Genomic DNA, 21,367 nt, shown 5'->3' on the forward strand with positions numbered 1-21,367 from the left:
ATGTATTACAACCTTACTATCTTTAAGAATCAAATAAATCATATAAGTAATTTTTAAATTAAAGATGTCAAACATTCTCTGCTTCTGGCCTCTCTGAGTTGTTGATTTTCATTGTTTTATATCCTTGATTAAGATGAATAATAAAAAAAAAAAAATCAATTTAATCAATGAAAATAAATAACACATGGATCTATAATGAAAATGTTTCATAAAAACCACCATAAGTGAATGTCTATTTTTAGATGAGATACATGGGGGTGGGGTTAATGGGTGTTGAAATGTTAAAAATGTTCATTTGTATTTCTGTATTTAAAAAATAGTCTTTGCAATCTATACTCAATAAGTATACTAATCTACACTGCACAAAATATATTTAAAACAATAAAAAAGTTTAATATAACGTTGTAGACTGATAAACAAGATGGTGATACCAAATTTACCAGTTATCGGCTTTAAATAACATATCTGCAAACTAACCGGACCGACCGCCATTATGGCTCTGAATTGTACACGACTACAGGGAAAGGGCGCTCCTGGTCCGAGCCAAAATGGCGCCTTTCCCCCTTTAAACCAGAAACCAATTAAATTAAAGGAAGCTTTTAACGCTCCAATCAAACGGCTCGGGGGGCGGGACATGTGGCATTGGGAGGGGCTGATTTGGGGTGTTGTGAATTCGTGTAGCAAAGAAATCTTGAGTGGGAGTTGTCGGACCGATTTGTTGTCGCAGTTTTGTCCGTCGATTCGCACCGATTACCACCGCGCCAGCCGCAGCCATGCCCGGGATAGAGAAGCTGCCGATAGAGGAGACGCTGGAGGACAGTCCGCAGGTAACAGCACCCTTCCCTGGAGGGCTATGGTTAGCCGCTCGTAGGGCTAAGCTAACTGTCTTTGTGGGCTCAGTGTTTGCCAACAGGCAGCGGAGAGATGCCGAGCTCCAGCTGTGTGCTCACCGCTCACGGCCCAGCTCAGCGAAGCTGTCAAGCGGACACTTTAAACCGGGATATGGCAGCTGTGCATCGGCGTCAAATTGTGACGGCTACACCGATCAGCTGATGGGGAGTTTCCGTCAATATGCGAGGTCGAAATGTCAAACGCAGGCACAGCGCTCAGTGTTGGTTTGCACAGATTTAAACTGAATAGTTAGCCGGGTACTTCCTTAGCCACTTCTTCCTCAGAGTTCCCCCCTCCTCTAAGTTAATGGCTGTCAGTCTTTTGGCCAAGAAGCTGCTTAGTGTTGTTGTTAGATGGGAGTCACACAGGGTGGAAAGCTTGAAATGAGCTGAAGCACCCCTAAATCTGTGGTGGTGTTTTCTGCAGGGCAAAACACCTGCTGTGACATCACTGTGTGGGGGTGTGTCTGAGGGCGGCACGGTGGGGCAGTGGTTAGCACTGTCTACAGTCATGCACTGTCTAAAGACATGCAGTTAACACGTTAATTGGTGACTCTAAATTGGTTGTTTGTGTCTATGTGCCCTGCGATGAGCTGGCATCTTGTCCAGGCTGTACCCCACCTCTCCTCCAAAGTCAACTGGGATAGGCTCCCTGATGAGGGTAAGCGGTTGCAGATGATCGATGGATGGATATAGGCCCGAAATACAACCACACATACTTTCTTACATGCGCATAGACGTGCAAATGTGGAGAGATGTTGGAGTGATGGGCTGCAACATAGCAGGGGTTCGGTGCCCTTTGTTCAAGGGCACCTCAGCAGTACCCAGGAGGTGCACTGGCACCTCTCCAGCCACCAGTCCAAGCTCCATTCTGTGGACTGTGCTGGGCTTGATCCGGGCACCCTCCGGTTCCCAAGCCAAGTCCCTACAGCTTATAGATACAGGACTACTTATCGTTTATACCAGTGTTTCTTTTCACACCTCACGCTCTCCAAGTAGCACCAGTATAACAGACATTAAAGTACAGTAGCTCGACCTTGTTCAGCTACAGACGGTTCACACAGGAAACAGTTTCATTCCTAATAGAAAGATTTTCTATTGGAACTATGGAGCTAGTTCAAGAACCAGAGCTGCTTGGATGGAAAAGCTGTAGTCCTGATCCGCACTTTGCTTTTTTTTTGAGCCATTCATTTGACCTCCACTTCCTGTCTCCTTGTAACTAAACCTGAATGTATGCACGCTACCTGCATAAACGTGACATGACTAAGGAGATATTACAAAATATTACAGGATCTTATAGTTAAAGTATTTTCATTCAAATTATTGTAGTATTGAATGTTTCTAAATAAATGTATTTAATTAAGAAGTTATGTTTCAGAGATTCCTCCCTGTACCACTCAAAGGACTTTTTGTGATACATGCCTGAGGGATGCGATAACTCAGTAATTATCACAAATACGGGCACCACATGTCCTTTAAATCAACCATGCAGCCAACATCTTATCTCACATGACAATGACAGATGAACTGTAGTCATAAAAGTTTTGCTGAGACACACCTTGAGAACAGGTCATAGGTGGGGGTGTTTTTTTGGTTTTTTTTGGCAGCTATCTAGTCGATTGTTTGAAGATTGGTCAGATGATTAGCACTGACTTCTTTTTATTTTGTGTTCGTAGACGCGTTCTCTGCTGGGAGTGTTTGAAGAAGACACTGCAGCCATGTCCAACTACTGCACACAGCTCTATCAGGCCATGCAGAGGATTTACGATGCACAGGTACACACTCACAGACACGATTCACAGGTGTATTGCCACTGGCTGTGCAGGTATGGGCATGACATGCAGGAATATTAATATGTGGGAGCCGTCTGCTGTTTTTCTCTTTAAGAATGAACTGAGTGCTGCCACACACCTGACCTCTAGACTGCTGAAAGAGTACGACAAACAGGTAGGTCAAGTCATACTAACCACCTACAATATGACACAACCATCAGCCTTATAACAGAAGCCAGTTATGCTGAAGCACCACTTATCAGTCTTTTGTCCATACACATCAGCCATAAAACCTTAGCCACAGCCTTATCACACTAGCCTACAGTTGCCTATTAACACGAGCCACAGGCCATGTAACATTAAAAACACCTTAATAACATTAGCCATCAGCCTTACAACACTAGTCATAAGCATTATATCACTAGCCATAAGCATTTTATCGCCAGCCATCAGCCTTATATCAGGTTCTCCTGTTGCTGCAACGACATATTGTCCTCACAAGAAATAATCCGTTCTGCCATGTTGTTGTTGTTGTTGTCTGCAGCGTTTTCCTCTAGGGGGCGATGATGAAGTGATGAGCTCCACCCTGCAGCAGTTTGCCAAAGTCATTGACGAGGTGGGAGAGAATACAAACATACCAGAGCTCTGTCTACACAAATATACAACTCTAATGTTATCTTTCATGGTCACACTGCAGTCGTTCTGCTGATTCATGGTTTGGATGTTCCTTAACTTCTTCTCTTTCTCTCCATTTCTTTCCAGTTGAGTTCCTGCCATGCTGTCTTATCCACCCAGCTTGCAGATGCCATGATGTTTCCCATCACTCAGTTTAAAGAGAGAGACCTGAAAGGTAGGAAGCACAAACACTGACCCTGCCACAAATCTTTTGGCAAATCTGATATCGTGCCTGGCTCGCCTTCAGTGTTCCAGTTAATTCCAAACATGAGGTTGAAGTTAGGGCTCTGTGCAGGCCAGTCTTCCCTAAAATGGCTGTCAAAACTATCAGCACATTCAGAAAAATAACTCTTGTAAACACAAGTATTTAAACAGAGACAGCATAAATATTCCTTACATTATAACTTGCTGTTGTCTCTCTCTCCAGAGATCCTCACTCTGAAAGAAGTCTTCCAAATATCCAGTGATGGTAAGTTAGTGCTGCTACTTAAAGGTCCGGTGTGTAGGATTTAGTGCAATCTACTGGTGAAGTTGCAGATGTAACCTTACCCCCATGTAGGAGAACCGAATTTTGTGGCTGGCTCTAGAGTTAGTGTTTGGTTTGTCTGATCTGGGCTACTGTAGAAACATGGTGGTGCAACATAGTGGAGTCCATGATGAGGTGACAAAAACATAACAACTCTCATTTTAGGTGATTATACACCAATGGAAACATACTTCTTAATAATATACTCCATTTCTGTCCCCTAAATCCTACACCCTGGACCTATAAGTCTATAATTACCCATCTGTAGTTTATGTTGCTATGTGTAAACCCCCAACTCCTATTTCTCAGCTGAAAACTGATGTAAATTGGTATCTAGTAGTGTTGTTTATTCATGTTGTGCTATAAATGCAAATGAGTCTTGCTATTGGCTGATCTAGAGGCAAGTGATGTCACCAGTCAACCCCTCTTCTTATAAAACTCTCTTGACTCTACAGACTCAGGCCTGTGTTATGTACTGATGACACTAGCCCACAGACACCGTAGCCTCTCTAACCCGTTAGCCTAGTTTACTATACAACACAAATACCACATAGAAACTTCCGCAAACAGACGTGAATGTGCTTCTCGTGACTGTCAAAGCTCCGGCAGACTCTCAGAGTATCTGACAGCAGCTGCTCATGGCTAGTGAGCTCAGGCAGTCATGAATATGAACTGATCAATTATTTTGTGAACAACAGTTATAATCCCAAAAGGTTTAAGTTTAGAATAACTAGAGAAAAACGTCAATCAATTAACATTGTTCTTGAGTATTGTGTGTGTGTGTGTGTGTGTGTGTGTGTGTGTGTGTGTGTGTGCGTGTGTGCAAAGGGGAGTTTGACCTTATGTAATGAAAATAAGATGAGAAGTTACTGCTGCTAATTCACTGACAGAGATGTTGTTTGTGTTAGCTTGATGTACCACAAAGTAAAGTAACTAATCTAAAAGAACAAAATGTGCAGATCTATGTGTCAGCGTGACTCTTGGCTCTAGACTGCCTGCACATTCAGTGACTCACATTTGATGAGGTTTAGCTACGCATTTGTTTTTTTGTGTCATCATGTGAGTTTCTTTTTTCTGTTCCTTTCTAACCCGTGTTACACTGAAATGATAATGAAAATATATTTAATCACCAAACGATGTGTGTGTGTTTCTGTCTGCAGATCATGACACAGCCATAAACAGATACAGCCGTCTGTCCAAGAAGAGAGACAACGACAAGGTAACAGAAACACTCCTCACATTACGTCTGTGAAGGTTTAATCGAGGGCAACTGAACTTTGTTGTATTCATGGATCCAGATCTGTGAAGATGTTTCACCTCTCATCCAAGACGCTTCTTCAGTTCTGACTGAAGACCTAATATTTAGCCTAGGCAGGATTGTTGACCCATGACGACTGTCATCAGAGTCGTAAAAGTCACCTGAGGTCTGTTGTGAACGACAGTCATTCAGATCGTCCTGAACATAGGAGGAGCACAGCAAATCACACTTGGCCTCGTGTGACTCCAACGAACATCGTCCACACCAGAGCTTAGGTGACCTCAACGGCCATCATTTACGCCGGACCTCAGATGACTTTAATGACTTTCAACGACAGTCGTCATAACAGCAAGCACTAAGAACCAGGTGGAAACTAGACTATATCCTGCCTAGACTAAATACTCAGATCTCCCCACTAGTCAGTCAGAGGATGAGAGATAAAACGTCTTCATGGATCTATAACCAAGTCCATTTTTTTACATTTCAGTACTTAAATACTAAAGTATAATACTACTTAATACTACAATGCTTCATTCATACAGAAACCTGCTTCAGAGCTAATCTTTGGTCGGTTGTATTTTTTGCGAACTCTTTTACATATCTGCAGCAAGGATTATGTTTCCTGTAGCCTGAAAGGGAAACAGTCAACAGAGGTATAGGATTTCATGTTGACACTGAAATAACAGGAGAGTCTTGTGTGTTGTAGTTGCGGGCGGAGGCTGTGGAGGATGTCTACACCTCCCGCAAGAAACAGCACCAGACTATGATGCACTACTTCTGCTCGCTTAACACACTACAGTACAAGAAGAAGACGGCTCTGCTGGAGCCGCTGCTGGGTTACATGCAGGCCCAGGTACACACACACACACACACACACACAAATGAGGAAAACTTCATCAGTAGCCATCAGTAGTGTAAAGCTTATATGGGTGTGTGATTTTAGTGTATGTAGAGAACGCAACAAAAATACACACACTGCAGGATTAGAGAGACCTTTATGGGGTGGTGTAGACTGGCCCAGGTGCAGCTAAGTGATGACACCTCGATTCAGCACCTACAAAATCACAACAAGGAGAGAAACACATTCACAAAAATAGTGTTCACGCTCGCTTGAAGTGTTGTTTTTCACAGATTGAGTTTCAACTGCCGCTCTTTTAATTACATCATCTTGTTGCACCCTCCCCTTCTTCTGGTGTCTTACTGTAGAATTAGCACCACCTACTGCTCAACTCCTCATATTCGCATAACGGATGTGGATTGAAACAAGTGTTTATTTGCATTTTCTTTTGCCCTCGAAATTTGGTTAAAATTTGCAACATAATTTGAATGAAACACAGCAAATGTGTCTGCTGGTGACCCACACTGACAAAGCAACCAATCAGAATACAGCATAAAATGACGCGGTCTATGGGACATTGTGTGTGTCATTTTGAATAAAATCCAAAAACTTAGTTTTTTTGTTGCTGCAAGCGAGGTTGATCATAACTGACATTTTAAAATGTGACCCAGATTTTGACTACAGTGTTATTAAATTTGTGACAATGTGATGGCTGTGTGAAGGGGCTGTAGGAGCAGTTGTCATTCATCCAGATCAGCTATGGAGTTTGTTTCTGAGTTAACGACTCCCACTCAGTTTATCTCCAGAACTGTATTGTATTTGAGCACCTTGCTACAATAGAAAAAAAATGTTTGTCTGTGTTTGCTCTGTGCAGATCAGTTTCTTTAAGCTGGGTTCAGAAAATCTCACCCAGCAGTGGGAGGACTTCCTGGGAACCATAGGAACCAGTGTCCAGAAGTAAGAACCCTACACAAGTCTTTTTCTTCTTTTGTTTGTTCTACTTTAAGAACGGTCTTGGTCTCGAGACCACTTTTTGAAGGTCTTGACTTGGTCTTGGTCTTGACTCGGTCTTGGTTTGGTGTGTGTATTTGTAGTGTACGTCGGGAGATGGAGGAGGAGGTTGGGCAGATGCAGCAGACGATCCAGGACATGGAGAGATCATGTGACCCGCTGTATGCACCATGTGACCCTGACCCCTCCCACTCACCTGTGTGTCGCAACCTGACTAGGAAACAGGGCTATCTGTACATCCGCAAGTAAGACACACACACACACATACATTTTAATACTGCTATTTAATGTTCACATTAAACACCCATGTGTTTTTTTTGTGAGTTAAATTAGCTTCTCTGTCTCTTAGTAAAACAGGGCTGGTGTCGTCGTCCTGGGAGCGGCAGTACTTCTTTACGCAGGGCGGTAATCTGATGCAGCAGGGCCGGGGTGAGGTGGCAGGCGGGCTGGTAACAGACCTCGACAACTGCTCCGTTATGGCGGTCGACTGTGACGACCGCCGCTTCTGTTTCCAGGTCACTTCCTTCGATGGCAAGAAGTGAGAGGGCTCATGAAGACAGTATTCCAAGTTCTCATTTTGTATTTATGGGAGAGCATTAAATGAACACACTTGTCTTGTTCTGTCAGGGTTGTGACTCTACAGTCGGAGAGCAGGAAGGACTGCGAGGAGGTAAAGTGTTTTTCCGTCACATGACCTGCTCTGTATTGACTGTCAGCTGTTCTGTCGTGTCCTTACATCGTCTTTCTGCTGCTTCCTCCATCAGTGGATCTCCACCATCAACAACATCTCCAAAAGGATCTACCTGAGTGAAAACGCAGAGGTCTGTACCCTCATTTACCTTTTTATTTACCTTGTTACAGGTCATTGTGGCAATCTTGGCAGCCATCTTTAGCTGACAGGAAATGATGGTCGGCACCACTGACATATATAAAGATGCAAAGCATCTCCACTTCCTCCCACTGTAGAAAAATTAAACTAAAGTAGCCCAGATACGGCTGCTGCCATTGTGCACTGGTAGTCATTGTGTTTGGAGCTGCGGTATCAAAGTCAAATAATTAATTAAAACCAAACCTATCAGAAAAATTGTCACTTCAACAAACATCAGCATGATAAGAACTACCTAAAACAACAGAGATCATCTTTTGGAAAGGGTGTGATCAGTTATTTTGGCTTCATATTTTGGGGACCTGTCCTGTCGTTCTCCAACTAGTCGATGGTTGGTGCCTTTAACCCCTCAACAGCAGCTTAATTGCCACTGTTTTGAAATTATATGTTCACTGATGAGTCCACAAACTCTGGCCATGTAGTATATCTTAATCAAAGAAATCCTGTTGGCAGGAGCTGGCAGCCAGAGTGAACCAATCAGCTCTTGAAGCTGTGACACCATCGCCGTCCTTCCAGCAGAGACACGAGAGCATGAGACCCAGCAGGTAGGTGTCCAAAACTGATAATGAAGAGCCAATCAAGTCCTTCATCAGTAAGACCATCGTCTCACTCTCTCCATTCCAGTAAAGGGCGTGCTGGCCGAGCAAGCAGTATTAGCTCTGTGGGCTCAGAGCCGTCACCTGCCCTTTCTGTGCTCTCACTGGATGCTCTGGTCGATCCGGAAACACCCATCCAGTTTGATATAATTTCCCCCGTCAGCGAGGAGAACTCAGGACAGAGCAAGACGGCAGCACAGTCCGGCAGGTAGGTCACTAAAATCACTGAAGTTAGCTCATGTCTTCTCCCTCTTATTTTCACTGATTTTAAAGGGTCAATTCACCCAAACTATGAAAAACAAAAAACTGTTTGTATCTCTCTAAGCAGGTAGATTTTTTAATACAGGTTTTGAGACATCAGTCTCTGAGATTTCTGTCTCCAGCCCAATGCAAAGGAGGTGAAAGGGGAGTAGTGAATGAGTGAACAAGTGACTGATTGTCACCTGATTAATCAAAGTGTGTGTGTGAGGGTTTGTATAGATGTCCTGTCTATTATTGTAGCAGCTGCTGGTTATTGTTTCATGTTTGTGTGTCCACAGAAGAAGTAATCCATTTGGAGAGTCAGGAGACAGCACTTCAGAAGACAGCGAAGGTACCGTCTGTAAGGTCTGGTTGGATAAGAATAGGATTTAAAGGTTAAATATACAAAATTCACTGCCACTAGATGTCACAATCAAACGCCAGCACTTTAGATCAAAACAAATGGGTGCTACATCCACCAGTCGTTTACTTCACAGATAATTATAAAATGCACCTCAACAAACTCAACCAACTCTGGTTTGGTCAAAATAAACTCTTAATTCACTGAGACCTGAAAATATTTGTTAAACCGGCTAGTCCGTCCACCTAAAGTACTTGTTTTTGCCCCTGACGCTCCGATTGTATCTGATGATCATTAATAACATTTCAGAGAAATATTAACCAACCTTTATTATTTTATATTATTATTATTATTATTTTATTTTATTATTATTAAACCTTTATTTGACCAGGAAAGGTCCCATTGAGATTAAAAATCTCTTTTTCAAGGGACTCCTGGCCAAGACAGAAACTGGAATTATGAATGGAATTGCAGACAGATATATTTATTTTATTGTTTGGCTTATTTTTCTTTTTCTGTCGTCCAGACTCGATCCTCCACCAGCTCTTCATTGTTCGCTTCCTGGGCTCCATGGAGGTGAAGACTGTCGAGTCAATAGACGTCATCTCTGAGACCATGAGGCAGATCCTTGCAGCCAGAGCCATCCACAACATCTTCAGGATGACTGAATCACACCTGCTGGTCACCTGTGACTGCCTCAAGTATGAACCACAGAGTGTGTGTGTGCTTTAGATTATGCTGTCTCAGCATCTCCCTCTCTAAACCCAATCAGTCGCAGCAGATGGTCGCACACCATGAGCTGGATTCTGCCTCTTAAAGGAAGTCTTTTCTTGCCACTGTCCCAAACTGCTTGCCCGTCTCTGTGAATAATATTATAAAGACTTCGGTCTTCGTTTTTTCTGAAAAAAAAAACCAAAAAACAATAAATGCATGCCTGAGACTTACATCTTTGCACTTGTTGCAAATGTAAATGTATCATTCATCTTCTCTGGACAACTTGTAACAGCAAATATTATGAAAGTCATGCAGTCTGTTTTCTTAACGACTCAGGGCGGTACAGTGGTTACTACTGTTGCCTCACAGAAGAGGGTTTCTGGTTTGAACCCCCAGTCAGAGTTTGCATGTTATCCCCGGGTCTGTGTGGGTTCTTTCCGGCTACAAGACATGCACTTAACAGGTTAATTAGTGACTCTAAATTGCCCATAGGTGAGTGTGAATGGTTGTTTGTCTCAGCCCTGTGATGAGCTGGCGACTTGTCCAGGGCGTATCCCGCCTTTTGGGCTTGAGCCAGCCCCTGCGACCGTGATAAGGATAAGCAGTTATGTAAAATGGATGTGAGTGGCTTTAGTTGAAAGATTTGGGGGTCAGAGTAACTACGAATATCCATTTCAACAAACAAAGATGACAGAATTCACCATAACACTGATATAGAGAGGGTGTTGGTAACAAACATTTGTCATTTTGGAAAAGTCTTGAGTCGATATATTTTTCTTTTCAGGCTCATTGATCCTCAGACACAAGTCACTCGACTCAGGGTAAGATGATCTCTGTTTCTCTGCTTCGATAGTTTTAGTCTCAGACATGTTTCTGGTGATTTATCACCTCCTCTTTCCTCCTGCAGTTCCCTCTCTCCACTGTGGTTCAGTGTTCATCTCATCAGGACAACAAGAGGTTGTTTGGTTTCGTTCTGCAGCCGGCAGGCGGGCGGGGCGACAGCCGAGCCGTCTGCTACATCTTCGAATCCAACAACGATGGAGAGAAGGTCGTCTGTGTGTTCACCTGTTGGTCTGTAACTGTCTAACAATCTGATTGGTCTGTCTGACCTGTTTGTCTTCTTCATGCGTTTCAGATATGTGACAGTATCGGTCTGGCCAAGCAGATAGCCTTCCACTCTGAGATGGTGAGACTGAAGCTTATGCTAACTAGTAATGGTAATGGTACCTTCAGGTGTTGCTGTGGATTAATTATTTTCGTTGTGTTGTTGTGTAGGACCGTAAGGCTGTGGAGAAGAGGAAGGAGCAGGACAAGGCCAAAGAGAAACAACAGGAAGAGCTCAGCAAACAGAGACAGATAGAGAAGGTGAACTTTAACCTTTAACCCCACACTTGACCCTACATTAAAACATACTTTACTCTTAACTAACAAATACATTTGGTGACCTTCAACCCCTGGTTCAGATTGTACCTCACAGGGTGCTCGTTCAGCGTATCCTAGCTTGGGACAGTTGTCCACATCACTCCTTCCCTCTTTGGGTCAGATTATCCTCATATCGCTGCTATGCAGACGACACACAGCTCTATCTGCAGTCATGATCGATGACCAACTAACATTCTGACGTTACCTCGGTTGCCCATTCATGCTGCTTCCCACTTCAGGCCTTAATTGACTCAACATGCTACCCAACTCCTGATACTCCTGATACGACTAGATTACTGTAACAACCTCCTGATGGGCCTACCAGCCTTCACAGCCCTTTCAGATGATCATCAAGCTCCACTGGCTTCCTGTAGCAGCCCACATTGAATTCAAATCCCTAATGCTGACTACAAAGTAGTCTCTGGTTCATCACCCGCTTACTTGAATGTCCTTATACAGACATATGACTTTTCTCGTTCGTTGGTGGAACATCCTACCAGTTCCTACCAAATCAGGGGCGTCCCTCTCTACCTTCAAAAACCTCCTGGAGACCCAGCTCTTCAGAGAGTACCTCCTCTCCAACACTACCAACAACTGGACACGATAAATCGATAAATGATAAAAATTTATATTAAACTTGTCTTTTTGATTATTTTGCCTCTAGGATCTAGAGGAGCAGAGCCGTTTGATCGCAGCCTCAAGTCGCCCCGCTAACCTGCCTGGCTCTGACGGACAATTCCTAGTGCTTAGCAACAGCCAGTCGGAGGACAGTGACGCCGGGGAGGAGGGGAAGAAGAAGGGCGAGTCTGAAGCCTAACAAAAAGCATGGAGGATGCATGTTTTTACCACCCAGGCAAATCCCAGCTGGTACTGTCAAAGCAACAGCTCAGGAATCAGAGGAGGAGAACAACACCCGCCCGCCTGGGCTGCTTGGGACTGAAAAACATGTGCTCCCTCTTTGCTGGACTCTGTTTGTGGTGGAGCTTCTGAAAACAGAGGAGAAACGCACCCTCGCTATAAGAGGAGGAGGGGAGTACTGTCAGACGCTGCTTTTTATACGGGCTCCACAGATATAGATTAACCTGCAAGTTTCTGTTTTTTTATGTTTGTTTTATAAAAAGAGATAACGTCTACAACATACGAGTAGTCAAAGCAAAGACACGTGCAGAATAATGAACAAGGATCAGGACATGTGGGAGAAGTCAGATTTGGACAGTGTCGACTTTTGCTCAAGAGCAAGGTGACGGTTTGGCCACTCAGAGATTCAGAAGGGCAACAAAACACCTCAGTGTGGACGGCCAAAAAGTTTGAGACAGAATGTTGTAAACAAAGAGAGAGAGAGAGAGAGAGAGAGAGAGAGAGAGAGCATGGAGTCTTATTTTGAAATGTCCTTCCTGTTGTGTCCAGTTTCACTGCAGAATTAACTTGAAAAGTCTTGAATCATCATCACAGTAGAGCCTCAACAATTAGCTACTAGTCGATAAAAAGGAACCTCGGATGTGTCTCCAGCTTCTCAAATGTGAGAATTTGTTGTGGGTTTTCAGATTTTTTATAGACCAATCGACTAATTTGAAAAGATGATCAGGAGATTAAACAATTATAAAAAGTAATTGTCCGTTGATCAAGTTTACTGTAGTTTAGTTTAGTTTGCTGATATGAACTGAAGGCAGCGGCAGCAGCTGTATGGAAGGTGAAAAGAAGCTTATTCAGAGGTCGACAACGTCATCCAGGCAGCGTGGATTTGGTGATTCACAGGTCAAAAGATATTCTAGACGTCTTAGGTTAAAAATGGGCTGAATTTGGTGGTCCAAATGTTACAGGCTTATGGTTAGAATGGTAGAGCGTGCACCCCATGTTAATTGCTGCAGCAGTCCAGGGTTCATTTCCAGTCTGTGGCTCTTTGCATGTCATTCCCCCTCTCTCTCAAGCTTTATTTTCTGATAGAGACAGCTGAAGAGTGACAGGAATGTGGGGAGAGAGAGATGGGGAATGACATGCGGAAGCCACAGGTCGGATTTGAACCCTGTGCTGCTGTGGCAATGACTGAGCCTTCGTACATGGGGTGGCTGCTCTACCAACTGAGCTCCCTCAACACCCCGTTCCCCCTCTCTCTTGAACTTTCTTAACTGTCATCTGAACATTGTCAACATAAAGGTTCAAAATCCCCCCAAAAGAATCCTGGTTAGGGTTGAAAAACATCAACATTGACTGGAGGAAAGAGTGAACAAACAGTATTCTCAGTCACTCGCTTTGTTGACCTGTTCATCCTCTAGAGGTCCTTGTCAGGTTAATGTAAATTAACCATCCATCCATCACCGTAGGGGTGTCCACCAAAAAACGGTAGCAAACCTGCGGCGGAGAAGTTGAGCCGGAAAAACGCAGCCTGGCATCACACTGTGGCTGCCAATCAGACGATCTGACTGGTCAAACTTCCACAGTCAGCCTGAAATGTCTCTGAAACTGAGACTCTAAACTCTGATACTCTACCTGTTGTGTTCTTTGTTTATTTCATGTACCCAGCTTCTAAATGTGCCTGGCTCACAATTTATGCTGCAATATAGTGACACGAAGAAGTTAAAATTGGTTTGCGTCTAATGGTTTGAGAGAAAAAAAGCAAGCTGTGGTCCAGCGACATGGACAGTGAATGACAGAGAGGGAGTGCAGGATTCTGTCTGAATGTATCAGGGTTGCGGGCGAGTCTACGGGCAATTTAGAGTTACAAATTAAATTAATTAAAAGTGGATTATGGGAGGAAGCCTTGAGTACCCGAAACATGCAAACGCCACATAGAAAGGCCCTAGCTGATGTTCGAATTAGGAACCATCTTGGTGTGAGGCGCCACCGTATTTTATAAAGTATGATTGCAGTTTCAACGGGGATATTTGAACATATTATAATCTGCTTCACTGCGAGATATAGTCTAATGCTGTTAAAACAAAAGTTAACTTTTCAACCCATCCCAGTTTTTACCAGATGTCCGACTTATTGACCTGGAAATCATTAAATGAGTGCTCCCTGATTTAATATCTGATATTGTTGACTGTGATTTTATACGAAAACACTGGTATTGAAGACAAAATTATTTACTATTTTAAAATATTGACCACTGAAACTCCTGCACTACATTTTCCTTCCATGATTGAAACACCTGACTCGCTCAGGAGAGCTCAGCAGATCACTTGGGGTCAAAGGTTGACTCTTATTTCTTTGATGACAATATTTCAGCCCTGACCTCCTTTTTCTGTGCCAATATTAACCGATATTAACATATCGTTATCTATGCTTTGTCCAAGTACCCCCAGCATCTCGTGCCGTTTTTGTATGCGGTGTGCGTTAACATGTTGTCAGGAGTCCTTCGTCTTGCTGGCGCTGATGTGAAGGTGGTTGAACGAGTAGTTGCATGAAAGTAGTGCTCATTAATAAGAATCGTATACCGTCCAACCAACTGTTTACTGATTTAAGGCCTCGGAAAAGACCCAGAGATGCTTCACACCGGCTCTGTTTTATTGTGGAACACTTGTTTGACATTTGAAAAACTTGAGATCTGTCAACACAAGCACAAATATGATCAATTACTCTCATCACATTGACTGTATCTTCATTTTAAAAGCATCTTCTCTGACATCTGACATCAGTATATTCATCTGTGCTTTGACAAGTGTTAATGAGGGTCATTGTTTGATTCATTAATCTGCCTTCATCCAGAGTGAATCACACATTTTATCTGTAGGAACACATCCAAATATGCTTCAGATCGGATGGCGATATTTCTAAATCAGCAGTTTGATGATGATTATTATTATTATTTTTAATGTGTTTCTTTGGGAGGATGTTTTCTCACTGTAACCAGGTGAAGGACTCGTGTCGATGGAGCTGCACTTTACTGACGCAGGAAAACACGACAGGATCGATGGTGTTGAGCTGTAAATATGTTCCAGCGATAATTGTTTCAGTGTCATGAATAATAATAATGATAAAAAAAATGCTTTTCAGTGATAAATAAAGCACTAACTCCACCTGCCTGAGTCAGTCTGCTGTTGTAATGAATCTCCAGCTTGTGAAATTTGATAGTGACTCAATGTGTTCATTTCATTAATATTAAAGAAAATCAGTTATCATTCTCAGAACGTCACAGTCGTACATCAATATTTGATTTCATACAAAAACGTATTTTAAAAATATTTTATATAAGTGTATAGAAACATTACAAACTAGGAGGAATCACATGTTGTACTCAACACTTTGTTGTCATCCATTGCTTTTGTCTAACATTATTTCAGAATTTATTTTAAGCTAACAATATGCATACTTTTGCTCAGTTTTAACTATATTAATAATCTATTTGCAAAACTTAGTTTAAGAACACTTTGAGGTGCTTCACCTCTAAATATGAGGATCGAGAATTAGTACAGTCTGTGAAATTAACACACAACTGACCACAGAACAATTTTATTATTAAATAAATATGAACAAACAAAATTAATAAAATACATGAAAAACACAGATTTCAGTGAAGAAATAGAATAGTAAATACCTAAACGTATTAGCCAAACAGCAACACAAAAATTGGCAATCTTTACGTACGAATTTACCCAACAAAACCAACAAGACATTAAACGCAGCTGACTTGTAAAAGTATATAAGTTTAAGTATAGTAAGTATGCTTTAGTTACAGATATGCTTATTTCAAGTGTAAAAATCCTTTCCAACACATGAGAGAAGACATATAATATTAACATTGTTTGTAAAATGAGTTTCAAACAGATTTAAAAAAAAGATGAAATAAAAAAACTTTGTTTTCCTGCTTCAAACATTCATGCCTGCTTTGTAAAGTGATTATAAAGTGCACAGCATAGGCTTTATAGGCACAGATATCTGACACTTGACATTTGATCTTTTTGATTGTTCTAAGGTTTAAGCTACAAACGTCAGTCTTCATGTCTCTCCTGGGTTCACTGGCTCGTCTCAGTTTGTACCAGACTCAGCAGCAACCTTCAGCGACCATTTACTGTTTCGGGATCTGGTCAGAGAGCCAGTCCAGACCCTCGGCCAGGCCTGAACCACTGATGGCACAGGACGACTGGACAAGCCACTGCACGGACACACAGAGGGACATTAGCTTAGCTGTAGTTTGAATTTTAAAGTTTAAACCTGGATCGTCTGAAAAAAACACTTATCACATCATACTATGAACCTTTGCACTGTGCTCTCTAGAGGTCGCTGTGTATTAGGTTTAGACCTGCTGAACATGAGGTTTAGGAGTTAAAACCAACAATTTAATGTTTAATGGAGATTTCAACTTTTTTGATCATTTAGTTGACTAAAAGTAATCAAGATGAACTCTCAGCAGTTTATTCTGTACATTGAGATTTCAGACACTCGTTTATAAAATGGTGCTTGAATTGTGGGACTTGTGTACACGTCATGGACACCTACCGGCTGTGAGATTCCTGTGAGGCCCAGGGCCTCTGTGATGTCACTGACAGACATGGCTCTGGGCAAATCTTGCTTGTTCGCAAATACCAGTAAGGCCACACCCCTCAGCTCGTCTTCCTCCAACTGTAACACAAACACAAGTAAAGAAGGTTAAAGTTTCCGTATATAAGATTATGTTATTTATTATTTAAGTCATCTGTGGCTGAGAAGTGAATAAGGAAGTGCCAAAAACTGCAGTTCCTCAAATGTCCACTTGAGGTTGGCTATAGAAGTGAGTCAGTCTCCATAAGCCCCCATGTTGGGGGGGTCTGATGGGTTGATATTTGCAAACAGCCAGTGCCGGGGATGATGCCAGGATGCTAACTGCAGTTCACGTAACGACCAAAGGCGTCAGCGATCAGTTTAATCTGTAGTACTGTTTGCTTAGTTGCAGTACTATTACTACACTGTTGTTTTAATCAAGTCTAAGACAACATTTAGCACTTGTGTGTTTAAAGTGATGTATGAAGGAGTGTTGAAGCTCCTTACCACCCTGTGCAGCTCGTCAGCGGCTTCTTTAATCCTCTCGGGGTCGTTGCTGTCGACCACGAATATCAGACCCTGCAGACAGAGACAGACATTATTACCAATGTCCTGAACTTAACTTTCTGTCATAATAGTTACAGCAGCAGTGGTACCTGTGTGTTAATGTAGTAATGTCTCCACAGAGGTCTGATGACAGTCTGACCACCGACGTCCCAAACCGTGAAACTGATGTTCTTGTACTCTACCGTCTCCACGTTAAAACCAATAGTGGGGATGGTGGTGACGACCTCGGCCAGCTTCAGTTTGTACAGCAGGGTGGTTTTACCTGCTGCATCCAGACCCACTGCACCAACACAAACACAGACAGTTAACTGGGATTTGGCTTGGGAATCGGAGGGTGACTGGTTCGAGTCTCCAGCATGGACCCCAGTCTGGAGTGTGGACTGGTACAGAACCCGTAACCCCTATTTAATAAAGAATTATTAATTAATTAATAGAGATTTATTAAGTTAATATTCTTTTAATCGAGCAATGGTGGCGTGGAATTTATTGTTTTAAGAAAATGCTCAGTTTGATTTTTTTTTTCTGTTCTTAAAAATGTGTCACAACTATTACTACCACCACTACAACTACTATCACTATGACTACTACTACTAGCACTACTACTACGACTATAACTACGATCACTAGGACTACTACTTATACTACTACTACTATTACTAACACTACTACTCCTATTACTACAACAACAACTACTACTAAAAGAACTACTAGTACAACTACTACAACAACTTCATGACTTCATATCTATATAAGTGAACATTTTAATGTATTATAAACCTTTAATAAACCATTAATTGTTCTACATCTTTTAAATGTATAACATACTCAATAAATCAACATATCAGTAAAATCACTGTGAGCAACCAGAAATACACAAACTAAATATAGACTGAGTGAAGACAATCAACCTGGCAACACAGAGGACACAGACTATACAACAACAACAGAAATAATAATAATAATAATAATAATAATAATAATAATAATAATAGTTGTGACATCAGAAGATCATCATATCTCACCCATTAGGATCCTGACCGGTCTCTTGGAGGTGAACCTGGTGAACAGGTGTGAGATGATGCCGCCCATGGTTCAGGTAAAACTTTCAGACAGCTCGTGGAGTCTCTCTGTCGGTGTGTGTGAGTGTGTGTGCTTTTATAGAGGACAGGTGTGTGTGCGTTATCCATGGTGTCATCCCGGCTGCTGTCAGCTCTGTACACGGTGGCAGCGGAGGCAGAGGCAGCAGCACCAACACCGGTGTGTTATGTATACTTCCGCTCATACAACCTTCAGAATAAAAGCACGCTTGTTGTTTTGTTTTTGTGTTTGAAATTTGCTTTATTGACATGAACGTAATTAAGCAATAAATAAAAACTGTAGCTGCTTTTAGCTAATGTTAGCTCAGTTTGTTAGCCGGGCTTCCCGGACTGTGAGCTCAGAGCACTGGGGGAGTGTTAGTGTTTGGACCACAGGGAGCTAAGGCAGTGTCGTGCTAGAACCAGAGCTGGGCAAATGGGCAATGTAACTGGGCTCAGCGGCCCCTATGGAAATAATGACAGAGGCAAAAATGCTTTAGAGGACATTATTGGAGAAAACTAAGAAGAGAAAAGGAGAGCGTGATCGAAGCTGCTGCACAAGACTGGGGCTGACTTTGAGTCCTTGGCAAGATCCTGGTGAAATAAAAGGCTGAAAGACAGACGCTGAGCTGTGCTTCTTGCTGTTGCTTGATGTTTGGCTGTTACCAAAGTTGTCGACTCGCTAGGTTTTTGATCATAAGTAATATAATAATAACAAATACACAGTGCTTAAAATGCAAAATGACTGCTATTTGTGTTAACTGTTATGAGGAAAAAGAGAATATACTTGTAGACTATACAGCTATACAAAAACAAAGGAATATAGCAAGTGTAGTAAGTCAGTTTTTGTCTGTCTGAATACTGATTTTGATTTCGCTCTGATGGTGAGTTGAGTGACTTTTATTTTGGTAGAACGACCTCAGTTCCTGTGTCTTCCAGTATAGCAGGAAGTGTGGCTTTGTCTCTTCCTCTTGTTGCTGTTGGCAGAGCTGACAGTCTGTTTTCTGTGTGTTGCCAGGTTGATTGTCTTCACTCAGTCTATGTTTAGTTTGTGTACTTCTGGTTGCTCACAGTGACTTTACTGTAGTAATTGTAGCACCTGTAAACAAATGTGTTCAATCAAATGAAACGAACAAATCATTGGCCCGGCCAGTGGGGAAAATGCTGCTCTGTTGCTGTAATAGACCAGTTTTCAGGAAGTGGAACTGAGAATCAGTGAGTGGTTACTGTAAAAAAGAGAAGTTCACACAGGAGGCTATAAATCAAGACTATCCTAAAACACCTGGAACGAAATCTCAACAAGCTTTATCATTTGAGTGTATATGTTCAATGTATATTTTCTGGAGACTTTATTTTCCAACACAAACGTCTAAAAGCTGTTCCCCAAAAAACAAACAAACAGATAAAGGGATGACATAATGTTTGTGTGACCTTTATCACACACAGAGGAAACTGTGGTGTGTTTGTGGTTCAGGGAAATTACAGCAGAGTGAGACATCGTGCAATCCTCCAACACATTCCTCTGGCTGATCTGGTTTTCTCCACGTGGATTGTTACAACACAGTCAGTGCTGACTGGTAGTTATTAAAATTCAATGTATGGTTACTGTGTTATAGGTTAATTTTACTGTATGTTTGCATGCTGCTACTGTATGCTTTTATTTCCCTCAGGATAAATGAAGTATCTATCTGGTGCTTCATATTAAAAGTGTTCAGTAGGAAAAAACACAGGATATCTGTTTAAAAAATAGACATTTTTGGCATATTATCATCAGCAGATTACCTTAAACAGAATGGAGCAGCCACACATACAGTAAGGAGCAACATGTCCAGACTTTAAGAGACTCAAACTAGACTTCAGCATTTTGTAGGTGAACCAAAAGGCCCAGGTACAAAAACTGTAGCAGTACTACATTGCTTAGTTTTGGGTGAAGAAGCCCATTGCATAAGCTGCAAACAGACACTGTTTGCCTTTCACTCCTTTAAATCCTCGGGTAGAGTTTAAAGGATCTTACTTGAAGGATCAGTATGTTTTAGGATTTAGGAGTTGCTGATTGTACCCCCCTCGCCCCACCAAGCATGAAGGAGAAACTACAGTGGCTGCTAAATACATGCAAAAACATGAAAGGATGATACATCAATTAAAACATACTTGTTTTTGATGTTGTATTATATTCCATGTATGAAGCTTTATAACTAGGTTCGGGAACAAAGACCACATCCCGAACTCACACATTATATGTTCACTTCCTCTTTGTCTCAGTTTTCACATCCCTTCCACCCAAACCCCTTCTTCTCTTTTTTCTGTATACCTTTTGTTTGAATATAGGGCAAAGACAAGATGTCTTAACTCACTCCTGGACTTTTAAATACAGTCTTAGATCATAACAAACTCTGCACTACAAAGATATTTCTATATTTTCTACATACTGCTGTTAGAAACTGAGTACGATTAGCTGATAATAAACCTAATCAGCCACCATCAGACAACCGGATCATACTAAACAGTTACCTAGTGTTTCTGTAGCGTTGACAAGATATTCAAAAATAAACATATTAGCAGTCTGAATTAAACTAAAGCTCCCTGCAGTGTCTGGGGAAAATATGGCACCAAACTCCTTGAGAAATATGAAATTTGAATAGTTCATTACATATTCTTAAAAACTCCAGAAACACGAGATAAAGGACGTCATATGTCCATAGATTTCTTGTTAATTCAGCATCAATATAATCCATCCATTTAAACTTTTCTGGATTTTGTTGTCATTTTAGTGGGAGACGACAGTAGGAATAAGGTGAACTGTTTAAAAAATGAAGATTTCCCATTTGAAGTAAGAGCTGGTTGGATGCTCAGATACACACCGAATTGTCGCCCTCGTGTGATAGCCTTAATAACAATCTGAATCTGTAAAGTAACTAATCACCAATTTTAAATAAATCAGGAGTAAAAAGTGCCTTAAAGCTGTGCAATGTAACAGTAAGTAAATGTAAATGGAAAGATTCAGCTTCAAATTTGGATAAATCCGATAGAGAGAGGGGAAGTTTATTTAAAGAGAAATGAAACTTAAAATGACTTGAA

The 21,367-nt window shown here is 41.7% G+C and overlaps 2 protein-coding genes across 2 annotated transcripts; one reads left to right on the forward strand and one right to left on the reverse strand.

Moving 5' to 3' along the window:
* The first annotated feature begins 640 nt into the window (after positions 1-640).
* Positions 641-15,205, forward strand: appl1 (adaptor protein, phosphotyrosine interaction, PH domain and leucine zipper containing 1). The gene is made up of 22 exons (XM_010756800.3): positions 641-827; positions 2,567-2,665; positions 2,778-2,837; positions 3,207-3,278; positions 3,425-3,512; positions 3,765-3,806; positions 5,024-5,082; positions 5,828-5,974; positions 6,834-6,916; positions 7,054-7,215; positions 7,320-7,508; positions 7,598-7,640; positions 7,735-7,791; positions 8,310-8,401; positions 8,481-8,660; positions 8,992-9,044; positions 9,580-9,754; positions 10,552-10,588; positions 10,675-10,815; positions 10,903-10,953; positions 11,043-11,132; positions 11,854-15,205. The coding sequence occupies exons 1-22, from the start codon at positions 774-776 to the stop codon at positions 12,004-12,006; spliced, it is 2,127 nt and encodes a 708-aa protein (XP_010755102.3). The 5' UTR covers positions 641-773; the 3' UTR covers positions 12,007-15,205.
* Positions 15,206-16,008: 803 nt separating this feature from the next.
* LOC104940460 (ADP-ribosylation factor 1) lies at positions 16,009-18,483 on the reverse strand. The gene is made up of 5 exons (XM_019266181.2): positions 18,236-18,483; positions 17,303-17,493; positions 17,154-17,225; positions 16,626-16,748; positions 16,009-16,281 (listed from the first exon to the last, which is right to left on the reverse strand). The coding sequence occupies exons 1-5, from the start codon at positions 18,300-18,302 to the stop codon at positions 16,195-16,197; spliced, it is 540 nt and encodes a 179-aa protein (XP_019121726.1). The 5' UTR covers positions 18,303-18,483; the 3' UTR covers positions 16,009-16,194.
* Between the last annotated feature and the right edge of the window lie 2,884 nt (positions 18,484-21,367).

Source organism: Larimichthys crocea, chromosome VI (assembly GCF_000972845.2).
Source record: "Larimichthys crocea isolate SSNF chromosome VI, L_crocea_2.0, whole genome shotgun sequence".
NCBI lineage: Eukaryota > Metazoa > Chordata > Actinopteri > Sciaenidae > Larimichthys > Larimichthys crocea.